Here is a 12,928-nt window from a genome sequence, read left to right on the forward strand (position 1 = left end):
AGATTTCTCCAAGATCTGGACTTGTGTGAAAAAAAGACCAGGTTCTGTGGGAGAAAAGTAGTTTTGTAAGCACGTTCAGTATTTACCATCTGAAACTGAAGCTCTTCCATCTCAAAACTACATACACACATACTACACAGAAGAGGTGGAATCCTCATGTCTTGTACAAAGGCTTTGAAAAACACACTAATTGCAACAAGGACGTTTTTGAGCAGGAGGTAGAGTATCTGTAGTAACTGCATGAACTCATAATTCTGGGAAAAACACTGGCTGTAATTTTCTATGAGGGCTGCTATAGCATAATGTTGAAGGCTGGGGAGAATTAATGGAAGATGGTTTAACCATACCGTGTATTTAATCCTTCTCTCATGTAACACGTAAAGCCTTACGGGTAGCAGACTTCAGCCGCACTTTTAAAGTAGCTATCGGAAAAGAGCTACTCCCTAAGCCTCCGAGGAAAACAGATCTCACTCAGCGTGGTATTTTGCTCTCCTTACTAGAACTGGAGTATTTTTAAGTGTTTGTCTCAAAGTAAGGAGGAGGAAGCACAGCAGATTTTAATATTTAAGGTATTTTCATCAAAGCACTTTCCTAGCTCCGAGTTAGCAGCTGCATAGCTTTTGCTAAATGTAGGCGTGACGACATTTTACATTAGCACAACAGACAAAAATTTGGAGGCGTTTCAACGATGGCCACCAGGCACCAGCAGGGCTCGCCAGCCCCCAGCCGCTCCCCTGGGCGGTGTTCAGGCAGCGGCCGGACCCTGCCCGCCGCCAGCCGCCCCCCGCGGGGGCTATGGGCCTGGCTCCGGCGCAAACACGGCTGCACCCCGCCCGGCCCGTGCTGGCTGCCCCGCCGCCGCCGAGGGAGGGCGCGCAGCCCCCGGCGCGGCGCAGCGCAGCGCGGCGCTCAGGCTGGCGGCCCGGCAGCCCCGCCGGCGGGAGGGGGCGGCCCCCGGCCTGACGAGGCGGGGGGAGCCCACGGGTTTAGTTTCTGCCGCCTTGCAACCAAATAAGGGTAAATCCCGCACCGGCTGGCGGCTGGCTGCGGGGACACGGGCTGAGCCGTCAGGAATGACCAACACTGGGAGGCGAGCGCGGGGCGCGGCCGCGCTCCCGCCTCCCCCCGCGCTCCCGGCGGCCGCCGCTGGCGGACTACGTGCGGCCGCGGCGGGCGGAGGCAGGGGCGCGCCCAGCGCCGTGCCCCTGCGGAGCGCCAGGCGAGCCGCGCAGCTCCCCCTCGGCCCAGCCCGCCCCGCCGCGGCGGCCCTCGCCCCGCCCCTCAGTGGCTGCCCGCTCTCCATTGGATAACGGTGATGTCAATCCTCGAGCTTGCGTCGAAAGTCTACTGGAACTTTCCGGCAGAGTTTCGGGCCGAATGCGAAGCGCGAGTGGTGATTGGTCGAGGGCGGTCGGCGCACAGCTGCAAGGCGAGACGCATCGAGAAAAAACAGGAAGCAGCACGGTCTGGCCGCGGTACAGCGGGGAGGGTTGGGCTGACGGGTGGGCGCCACGGTTCTGATTGGCCAGGAGGTAGGGGCGGGCGCTCTTCTGCGATTCACGGAGGCGATTGGTCAGTAGTGGCGCGCGGGCGTCTAGATTGGCCATCAGGGTTCTGGCAGCTTCCAGAAGACGGCTGAGCCGGCTATAAAGCGGGCGCCAACGGCGCTGTGCCGGCACATCGCACCGCGAGCAGCAGCGGGAGCGGGCGGCGGGGGGACGCGAGTGAGCAGCTGAGCAGCGAGACCTGTCATCATGTCTGGCAAAGGGCCGGCAATCGGCATCGACTTGGGCACCACGTACTCCTGCGTGGGTGTCTTCCAGCATGGCAAGGTGGAGATCATCGCCAACGATCAGGGCAACCGCACCACACCCAGCTATGTGGCCTTCACTGATACGGAGCGCCTTATTGGTGATGCTGCCAAGAACCAGGTGGCTATGAACCCTACCAACACCATCTTTGATGCCAAGCGCCTCATCGGCCGCAAGTATGATGACCCCACAGTGCAGTCTGACATGAAGCACTGGCCCTTCCGTGTGGTGAATGAGGGTGGCAAGCCCAAGGTGCAAGTGGAGTACAAGGGTGAGATGAAGACCTTCTTCCCAGAGGAGATCAGCTCCATGGTCCTTACCAAGATGAAGGAGATTGCTGAGGCCTATCTGGGGCGCAAAGTGCAGAATGCTGTCATCACAGTGCCTGCTTACTTCAATGACTCCCAGCGCCAGGCTACCAAAGATGCTGGCACCATCACTGGCCTTAATGTGATGCGTATTATCAATGAGCCCACAGCAGCTGCTATAGCCTATGGCTTGGACAAGAAAGGTACCCGGGCTGGAGAGAAGAATGTTCTCATCTTTGACTTGGGTGGGGGTACTTTTGATGTGTCCATTCTTACCATTGAGGATGGAATCTTTGAGGTGAAGTCCACAGCTGGTGACACCCACCTGGGTGGGGAGGACTTTGACAACCGCATGGTGAACCATTTTGTGGAAGAATTCAAGCGTAAGCACAAACGCGACATTGCTGGCAACAAGCGAGCAGTGAGGCGGCTGCGTACGGCTTGTGAGAGGGCAAAGCGCACCCTCAGCTCTTCCACACAAGCTAGCATTGAGATTGATTCCCTCTACGAGGGCATTGACTTCTACACCTCCATCACTCGTGCCCGCTTCGAGGAGCTCAATGCTGATCTTTTCCGTGGCACCCTGGAGCCTGTGGAGAAGGCTCTGCGTGATGCCAAGCTTGACAAGGGTCAGATACAGGAGATTGTGCTGGTGGGTGGCTCTACCCGTATCCCCAAGATCCAAAAGCTGCTACAGGACTTCTTCAATGGCAAAGAGCTCAACAAGAGCATCAACCCCGATGAAGCTGTTGCTTATGGCGCTGCTGTGCAAGCAGCTATTCTCATGGGAGACAAGTCTGAGAATGTGCAGGATCTGCTGCTGTTGGATGTCACCCCTCTGTCCCTGGGCATTGAGACGGCTGGTGGAGTGATGACCGCTCTCATCAAGCGCAACACCACTATTCCCACCAAACAAACTCAGACCTTCACCACCTACTCGGACAACCAGAGCAGTGTCCTGGTCCAGGTGTACGAGGGTGAGAGAGCTATGACTAAGGACAACAACTTGCTGGGCAAGTTCGACTTAACGGGCATTCCCCCAGCACCCCGTGGAGTCCCCCAGATTGAGGTCACTTTTGACATCGATGCCAATGGTATCCTGAATGTCAGTGCTGTGGACAAGAGCACGGGTAAGGAGAACAAGATCACCATCACCAATGACAAGGGTCGCCTTAGCAAAGATGACATTGACCGTATGGTGCAAGAGGCGGAAAAATACAAAGCGGAGGATGAAGCTAACAGAGATCGGGTGGCAGCCAAGAACTCCCTCGAGTCCTACACTTACAACATGAAGCAGACGGTGGAGGATGATAAACTGAAGGGAAAGATCAGTGACCAGGACAAGCAGCGAGTGCTCGACAAGTGCCGGGAGGTGGTCTCATGGCTCGATCGCAACCAGATGGCTGAGAAGGAAGAGTATGAGCACAAGCAGAAAGAGCTGGAGAAACTCTGCAACCCCATCGTCACAAAATTGTACCAGGGAGCTGGAGGGGCTGGGGCAGGCGGCTCCGGTGGCCCAACCATCGAAGAAGTAGATTAAGAGGACTGAAGTATAGACTGGTTTATGGACAGTCGCTCTGTTCTTTGCTTTGTATTTTTTTTTTTTCCTAATGTTTAAGGAAAACGTCCTTGCCGATAACAGAGTTTATTCTGTTGGGTGTGTATAAAGGCAGATCTGTCAGCTTGGTTTTGATAAAAGGGAAGGCACGTCCTGCTTTATAAGGTTAGTAATAGACAAGTTTTGTTAATTCAGACACTGCTGTTTGTACTCTGGATGTTTGTCTCTGTTCAAATGTCTCTCCGTAACCACTCGCCTGTTGCAGTTGGCAAGTTTCAAATTATGCATGAAAATCTTTAGGGAAGATTAAAAAAAAAAAAAAGGCAAGCCAAATTTGGCTTCGGGAAATTTTGGTAACAAATAAAACATATTTAAAGCATAAACCTAGCCTCCTCATCTCTGTGAAGGGGCAGTGGGGGTGGGGTGGGGGTGAGGCGGGGGGGGGGGGGGGGTGGCTCGGGGGAGCAGAGCCCGGGCTCAGCCGTTTCCCGCGGCGGGGGGGGGGGGGGATGTCGCAGCCCCGAGCCTGCAGCAGGGGCCGGTGTGAGCGCGGCCGCGGCGGGGACAGGTTTCCCCGCGTTGGGGGCTGTTTTCGGGCAGGATCTGCTCTTCCTCCGGGGCGCGGGGAGGCTGCTGGCGTCTGTCACCGACAGATTGGGGGGGGGGGAAACCGGCGCGACAGGAGTTAGTCCAGCTTGGCAGGTGCCTGGGCTGGGGAAAACAGAGAGCGGTTTGGGGCCAGCTGTATAAATTGCGGAGTTATTCTGGGGTGGCTAGTGTGCAAACTGAGCTTTCGATACTGTACAGAATGTGCGTTTTCCCTTCTGCAAACGAGCCCAAGTGCAGCTGCCAAGGGCTCCCTGAGAGCCGGGAGGCCAGAACTTGATAGAATAGGCAAAATTTGTAGTAGTTAAACTTGTCTGGCTTTACTACAAACCGTCTCCAAGGTTCTGTATTTGTTTAAGAAAGCAAACACCCGCAGTGCTGGGAGTCTGAGGAGCTGCAAATTGATGAGCCCTAATGGAGGAGCCTGATGACACGCACGTTTTCGACTGGCTTGTCCTTTCAGGGAAGAAACCGCAGAGCAGCGGGCAGCTGAGGGAAGCATTGGCTAGGCGGTGTTAGGTTGCTGCTAGCGTTGGCGTGCTGCGCCATGAGCAGGCCGGCCTGCCCCGCCAGCCCCTCCAGCTCTCCCCATGCCTTATGTCTTATAGGGGATGTATACAAAAAGAAATCTCTAAAAAATACTTTGTGGCGAGAAGACGGATAAAAATTAAGTTGGTTAGTATTTAATGATCAGCAGAGGTGTAAGACCTCTGGTTTACTGTGTGGATTTCTCTTGGCTGGTTTGCCAGGACACTGAAAGCTGGTTTCTCTTGGCTGGCTACAGAAAGGGGTTACAGTTGCCATGGGGGAATGCGAGGCTTGTAAAAAGCTTGTTTGATCAGCTGTTGTTGCAAGTGATTCAAAACCACTTCAAGTTTATTGAACAGTTTCTAGGTACAGGGCAGTGCCATGGCAGCGAGATCGCAGAAGTCAATTGCAGCAACTTTAGCATCTGCTTCAGTGAAACCTCAAAGGGCTGTAATCAGGCTGGGTGCTTTTGGGGTTTATGTACACAGCATTTTCCTGGCAATCAGCCTCTTGATTACCAGGCTGTAACATATACAGGACCCTTTAGAACAAGAAGCTACTATGACTTTCCAATTTTTTTTCCCTAGGAACTAATAAGTATGTTTATGAGTAACAGTAGGTTATCTGTAAGTGAAGAGTTTTTGCTGCAAACTGTAGTAATTTCTCAGATACGCTCTTCTTAACCCAAATCCCACTCTTGTGGGATGACAATAAGGATTAGGTAGCACCCATGTTCATTGCAAATGCAGGTTAACTATTTTTTCTATTACCTGACTGGTAATTGCCCTTGCCACATAGTTTCCTTTAGTTTTCAGCCCTTGGTGTGCATTCCTGAGCGTCGCTTCCAGTTATTAAACACAATTTTTGTTGTTTTTACCCAAACGTCTATTTAAGTGTATTGCAGAGTTAATGTAGCTAAATGCACACAGCAGATACTTTGTCACACACCTGCTCTGTCATCTGGTATTTCCCTCACCTCAGCCACTGCTGCTCTGTGCCTGTTTCAGTAGTGGGGCAGGCAGGGAGTAACAGAGACCATAGAAGTGACGCACCTGTCCAGGTCGTTAAAGTGTCCCAGGGGCTGAAGACATGAACAGGTTAACACTGCAGTAATTGTGTATTTTATTTCTTTTTTGCCTAGGAAAGAGATATTTTTTAGTATGGACACACCTAGACTTTGTGTGGGATATGTAAAGGATGAGAAACTTCTGCTGAGTGACATGGTTGGAAAAAGGTTTGAGGATTTGAGAGACAAAGCAGCTTTTCATATATGTGAACAACCCCCCAAAATGCAAGAGGCAGAAAACTTGAAGGACTCAGAGGTAGATTCCTTGCATTCATGTGCTTAGTTTATAAATCAAATAACTTTGAGTTGATTTTTAGTATATTGTACTCACTGTAGAGTGAACTCTGATCCTTGTAGTAGGAACTTCCCACTGACTCCAGTGGGTCTATATTCATCGTGTCGTGTCCCATGTGTCCGTCCCCCGTCCCTCCCCCCAGTTTCTTAAAGAAATAAATGAGAGGGGGAAATGCTGCTCCTCATTTGCAAAGAGGTGTATTTGGCGTGTACATGTACTTCTGGGGAGTAGTTGCACTTTTCAAATTGATTTGGCAAAGACAGGAAAATAATCTTGTGTAAAATCTGCAGTTTCATTGCTTTCATGCTCAGTGTCTGTCATCCTTTGTGCTGTCCTGACTCACAGGGAAAGCCAGCTCCTTCTGCCAAAACCATCGGCCTGGGTTTCTGAACTTTGCTTAATCTTAAACAGGGCTGTGCAAAAGACCAAGCCCATAGGAAGGATATAAAGTGGTTATAACTTCGTAGCACTTGTGTAACTACAGTGTTGACTTTTGATGGCTCCTTATATTTGCTGATCAAGTTTATATGGATAGTAATTATTTCATATAGAGGAACACCCGTAGCATTAATACTGGAGAATTAATCACTCAAATTAAAACCCTTAAGCATCTTAGCACCTCACTCACGGTGCAGCCAGATGTGGGGCAATGCAAAGCAGTCGCTTCTGTGTGCGATGCAGGTTGGCCTGCAATTCCCCACTGTTGCTTTGCAGGGGAGAGGGAAGACCCAAAAAAGACAAAGCAAAAAGCATTACTAAAATAATGTGTGCCATGTGAGAGCCCTCAGAGGGAGCTGAGGACAGGAGAGCTATCTGAGGGCAACCCACTCAGGGGCTGGAAAGCTGAAACGTGCTTGGACAGGCAGCGTCCACCCAGCCGGCCGGGTGAGTCAGCCCCATGCCCTGCCGCCTCCGGAGCGTCTGTTTGAAGTTTTGCACAGAGAACTTAGCAGACAGGCTGCATCCCTGCTCATCACTTGTGATACCATCTTAAAGACAGGAATGAATATATCCCAGCAGCCTTCCTTTTATCTCTTGGGAGACACTGTGTAGAGCCCTGCAGGCTGGGCAGCCTTGCTCTTGGGAGCTGTCATTTATTTGAAAGGTTCTTCTTGAAGGTTTGGGGCATTGTGGGGCTCAGCCAAGGGGCGACAATTCTGAAGGAGAGTGACGGCTCAGGACTGTACCATAAATTTTGTCTTACCCATTGCAAGCCACTCCCACGCATACATGTGAGGAACAGGAAGAAAAGGGGAATTCACATTTCCAGTCTCGGCACTTATGTTCAACGCAAGGCATCATGTTAAAAAGCATGCACTCACACCCAGCATGCATACTTAATTTTAAAGTTCCTTTTTTCAGTCTTGTCAGTGCATTGCAATGTAATAGCATTTCAAGTTCTACTTATTTAAAGGGTGTTCCACATTCCTCCTCCTTTGCCCTATGCCTGGCATGAGTTTCCTTTACTGTGTCCCTTTAGAAAGTGCACAGTGGTCTAATCTCTGCCTACATCAGGGACACTGTACCTTGGCACATGGGAAATGAAACCAGCAAAGCATGTGGATGCTCTTAGAGAAGCAAAATTATGTTCTGTAGTTGTTCATCACAGGAAAGTTATCACCCCCTCCCTACCCCACAGCGAAACAAGTTATGCTAGTAAAGCTTCTTTAGCACACCTATGTGGGTCAGGTATCACATCTCTCCGCCACTCTCATCCACATATTTATGCAGGCAGAAGCCTATGGCATAGACCTGCCTCTAGAGTAGATTTTGCTTGCAGCAGCATGGTGATTATATAGTTGGGCAGGCCAGCATTTCCAGATGCAACAACATATTTCACTTCCACATATGAAACAGCAGTATTAAAAACTCCTGATCCACCCTTGCATGACCCATTTGCCTTTACTCTCTCCTGCATCAGTAGGGTGGAGACACAGACGAGCTGGTTCCTCTTGTCGTCCCAACAGCAGCACCAGTCAGGAATTTTAGAGAGGGGATGAATTTCCCTCTAAAAGCCAACATGTTTTTGTAGTCTTTCTTTGAAGAAAATCAAGAGCAATATAGGAAATTTTTGTTCCTTTTCATTGCTGAAGATAACTCTTTCACATTCAGGAATTGGTTTTTGTGTGTTGGCCTGTGCAAAAGTTGACAGATTGCTGTTGCATCCTGGATCAAGAAGCGTGAGGTCATTCTTGCTCATGCTTAGGTAGCAGTTAGCAGCTCCTGTACCCTATCTGTTGGGGCAGTTCAAAATGTCACTGCTCCAAATGATTGCACATCAGCAGTTAAAAATCTATTTTGAATAGGAATAAGGAGACAAAAACACTTCCAGAAGTGCTAATGCTATGTATTTCAGGCAGGACTCTATAGAAAACTTGATGGGTTTAGGGGTTTTGATTGCCTTGCTATTCAGTGGCAAGCACCATGAAATATTTTCAGTCAATCCCTGTAAGAGCTGTTGCACAGTTGAACTGTCAGTCTAGCAATCACATGTCATAGCAGAAAGCAGCATTTCTTTTTGCCAGGCTGTATCTAAAACCGTAAACATGTTTCTTTTAAAACCACATTTGTTTCTCATTTGGCAGAGACTCCTTATTTTCCTGCTGCAGACCTCATTCACAACATGTTTGCAAACATACTAGCACAGCCTGGTTAAAGACTAAGCAAGTCCTTAGTCCTATCCCCAGCACTACAGGTGGAAGACAATTAAACTAAAAATTCTAATGAGCTAAAAAGTCTCTGTAATAAACTAAAAGCTGAAAGTAATGTTCTCTGCAATAGTTACCTTCAAATCTTACAGAATTGAAAAGAGAAGATCTTGTCTATAGTACTTCTATATTAAATCTTCACTCCCCGCCCCCCCCCCCCCCCCCCCCCCCCCAATTCTGTATCAGGAAAAGTTATTATATCCTACAGAAGAACTAGAAACTAGGCTATGACATTTTTGTTAAGATCCATAGATTTTCTGAGCACCTCAGAGAATTAAAAAAATTGAAAATAACTGTTGGATATGAGGTACATTTAAATACTTCTTTCTTTCTGTTGAGGCATGTTAATAACAAAAGGTTGGTTTTTAGGAGCACAAGGCAAATGCCTAGCTGCATGAAAATAGCTGACAACTGCTGATGTTCAATAATCTCATCTGATAAAACCATGCAAAGGGAGTAATTGCGTAAGGATTTCAGTAAAAGAATGCGCAGCTGGTTTTTCTGGCTTTCCAAAAGCAGCCTGTGTTCCTGTAAGCGGTGCTAGGCAATCATTGTCTCCCCCATTTCCCTTGGACTTTTGATCTGGACTCAGTAGCTAGTTGTGCCTTTGCCTATCAAACACCTTTAGCCAGTTTGCCTCTGTGGATGTAGTTGCCACGCAATGTGGCAGGTAGCCAGGCCACAGGGCTTTGAATATGGGGCAAGGCTGGTGCTGGTGTCACAGGAAGATGAGGACATGATATGTCTCTAGAAGTTACAGTGCAGCTGTCTAACTGCTCTTTGATTCGGATGATTCAAGGAATGGGACTGAAATGCAGCAGTGTCGATATGCGAAAACAGTGCAAATTGCTGAAAACAGGGAATTAGGAGCTTCAGTTTTGCACAAATCTGAAGTGAAAAACCACACTAGTGGTTCATAGTAGTATGCCTAAGGACATTATTTATTCCACTCATATAGCATGATTTTGTTTTTAATGGGCAGGCAGAAGTACTTGGCAGGCAAATGGCGTAGTCATGGACTAGGTATTGGCTACTGTGAAGATGAATTCTGCACTTGTGTGTCTAATACAAACAGTAGTGTGCACACACAGAGTCTAATATTCCCAGAGAAATCAGGGCTGACATTTAACTGCCCCTGGGAATAGAAGAGGAAATTAATACAGTGGGTATGGAAGACAGAGACTTGACACAGCAAGAAGAAACAAGAGGCAGAAAAAAGGTGAATGACTGGATGGTGAGTCAGTGATATTTTTGTTGCGTTTATGCATGTGTTTATTTTCTGGGTGTGATATCTGAATTAAACATTAGATATACCTAAAGAATGGATACATGTACACACTGTGGAGTGCTCTCAGCTACTGGGACGCACATGGACACACAAACACCACAAGGAACAACATTAAAAGAAGCCTATTAAAGCTGCAAGGTCAGTTGTTCAGAATCATGACGATCAGAGTAAGCCTATTTCTTGCTTTCTTTGCGCTTATGCCTCATAATCCAGTTTTTAATTACACAGTAACAGGTTTGTGTTTGTTTTTTTTTTCTTCTGTAGGACACCTGCCTCAGTCAGTGCACACAACAGGCAGTGTATGCTCTAGGGAAGTAGTATTTCCCAGTTCAATATACACCTTATTTACTATGTGTTGTGCAGCTCCAGCTCTGGAGAAGAATTATTGCTTAGGATGTTGCCTGTGGAGCTCATCAACATTACATCCTGAGTGCTTCACAACATTAGCCATTTAGTTTTTACCACTGAGATGGCTATAATTTCCACAGAAAGAAGGTGATAAACAAATCAGGAAAAGCCAAATGCCATCTGTCTGTTATGGGGTTTTCCACTGGAAATGCCAAGGAGCTGTTTTTTTTCAGACAGCTTAATATTATACATTTCTTGGACTGTTAAAGTAAAGTTCCCATTGGCTTCGGTCACAGCTGTGGATCCTGAGTCCGCATTTCAGACTTCCATGAAGCCAGGCTGTTGGCTTAGAAAGAAAAGAGCATGCAAATAATGGTCATTAGGGTTGAATGTGGGTTGGAGTGATTTGCCTGGCATTCTGTGACCCAAGCCCATGTGGAAATCAGTTTCCCACGTAGCCTTCAACAGCTTCAACCATTACGCCTTAATTTCACTTCTTGTAATCTTCTGGCTTGCTCATTTTGTAGCTTCCAACTCTTACAACACAATGCCAGGCTTTTAATTTTTTTTTCCAGACCGATACCCATTTGGGCCCTCAGCACAGATGGGATGTTTGGTGCTCACCTCTGTGGCCTGAGCTCATGAAGTACTTGGGCTGAACTGATCTCCAGCAAGCACTTGGTTAAGGGTAGTACAGTGCTGCATCTGAGTATCCCGTCTCCTGCCCTGGTAACTCAGTCAGTCTTGGGGTTCCCCCTAACACTGTTGCCTGTCCTGGCCCCTGTGCTGGGCCAGAGCTAATCCTGTCTCACTCTCCACACATTGCTTCCGAATTTGTCTTCATTTTCTCATCTGCTGCACTGATTCCTAGGCCTTCCCTGCCTGCCTAGCTGGCTCTGTCCTTAGCTGTCAGTCCTAGTCTTAACATTCACTGTTGTTCTCCCTGTAGGTAGTTCTCAGTCTTAGTTTCTCTACATCTTTCATCTGGGCTTTTTGTGCCAATTTTCTCCCAACTCTAGTGCAGCTGAAGGCTTGTCTCCCCTGCCTCCTGCACCGTGAACGCCAGCACAGGTAGTGCTGAGTGTCTGCAACACATCCTTTACTTTTGCCAGTTCTTTTGGTACAACTTCTACTGGAGCCAAGATGGGTCAATGGTCTCCTGAGGCTGGTGACAGCCCCACTTTATAAAAATGAGCTGATGAGCCATCAGTTCCATACCTCCCCCTTTCCCCTTATGGAGACCCTATTTCTATAGTGCTGCCTGGCTACCATGGGTGAGATCTGAGGTCATTCCCAAACCTGCTTCTCTCATCCTCTTAAATATGTAACTTGGCTGCCAAGTCATGGATATGTACTTGGCAGCCTGCAATAGCAACTGGAAACACAACATACACAATATGATTGTCAAAAAAAAAAAAGAGCTGGGTGTAGAGAACAGAGCCAGAGCTGAATTTTCAGGCTGATTTGAGATTCTTGCTTAGCTATCCATGGACTGATTGTGTTTGCATGAATAAACCTTTAAAGAGTACCTACAGGAGAAAAGATGCAGTGTTTGGAAGGCTATGGATATGGGAGGAAGTTAGGGCCAGGTTGCTTTATGGACATTTTCTTTCCCCACATTGTGTTGTCCATTTGTTCTTCCATGTAGTCAGGAACATCTCAGTGTTGCTTCCAGGAATGTTTTCCCTAGTTAGAAACCATTGCAAAAATGAATGATGCCATTTTTAAGAGCTGAAAGCACAGGAAACATTCCTTCTGTCTTACTGAGCTGACCTGTCTAAAGTCTTAGGTCAGGTCTTTTAATCTCTTTAAATTACATAACTGGCCTAGTGTAGCTGTACTAGCAAAGTTTTCTCAGATTTGGGCTGGTTTTCACCTTCTAGCTGACCTGATCTCCTGAGAGGTGCCTTCTTCCCCTGTCCCCTTATCTTTATCTGCATCTCCACTGGCCCTTCTCGGATTCCACCATGAACTGATGTAAAATGCTAACTCAGCAGAAGGCTTCTAATTTATTTTTGCCGGATTACTTCTTTTACAGTTTAGGGAGCCGCCTTGCTGTGGGGACAGGGAAGATAAATAATCAACACAAAGGTGGGAAAACTTTGATGGGAGCAAGAATGCCTCTTCCATCAACAACTAGCTATTAGCTTAGCAACGAGGACGGGCTTAGCTGTAACATGAAACCTCACTCTTTGTGGGGACTTGACTTCTACTGGCAAGAAGTGCTTTTGTCAATATAACTTGTACCAATTTTGGGTGTGATCTAAGCGGTCCTGGTTATACATGACACTAATCCACTGCAAATGACTACTATGAGAGGTTATCCACTTGCAAAAGCAAATGCTTCACAGTATCCCAAAGATCAAAACCTCTTCCTCAGAATCATGCCTGCCTTAGCGTAGGGGAATTATT

General features: G+C 47.9%; 1 protein-coding gene across 1 annotated transcript; it reads left to right on the plus strand.

Moving 5' to 3' along the window:
* Positions 1-1,487: 1,487 nt before the first annotated feature.
* HSPA2 (heat shock protein family A (Hsp70) member 2) lies at positions 1,488-4,060 on the plus strand. Its single transcript, XM_005241817.3, has one exon. The coding sequence runs from the start codon at positions 1,755-1,757 to the stop codon at positions 3,657-3,659; it is 1,905 nt and encodes a 634-aa protein (XP_005241874.1). The 5' UTR covers positions 1,488-1,754; the 3' UTR covers positions 3,660-4,060.
* The last annotated feature ends 8,868 nt before the right edge of the window (positions 4,061-12,928 follow it).

Source organism: Falco peregrinus, chromosome 1 (genome assembly GCF_023634155.1).
Source record: "Falco peregrinus isolate bFalPer1 chromosome 1, bFalPer1.pri, whole genome shotgun sequence".
NCBI classification, from domain to species: Eukaryota; Metazoa; Chordata; class Aves; order Falconiformes; family Falconidae; genus Falco; species Falco peregrinus.

What these genes read in the sequence shown, in the direction of transcription:
- HSPA2 (XM_005241817.3), top strand. Translation starts at nt 1,755, where the DNA reads ATGTCTGGCAAAGGGCCGGCAATCGGCATCGACTTGGGCACCACGTAC.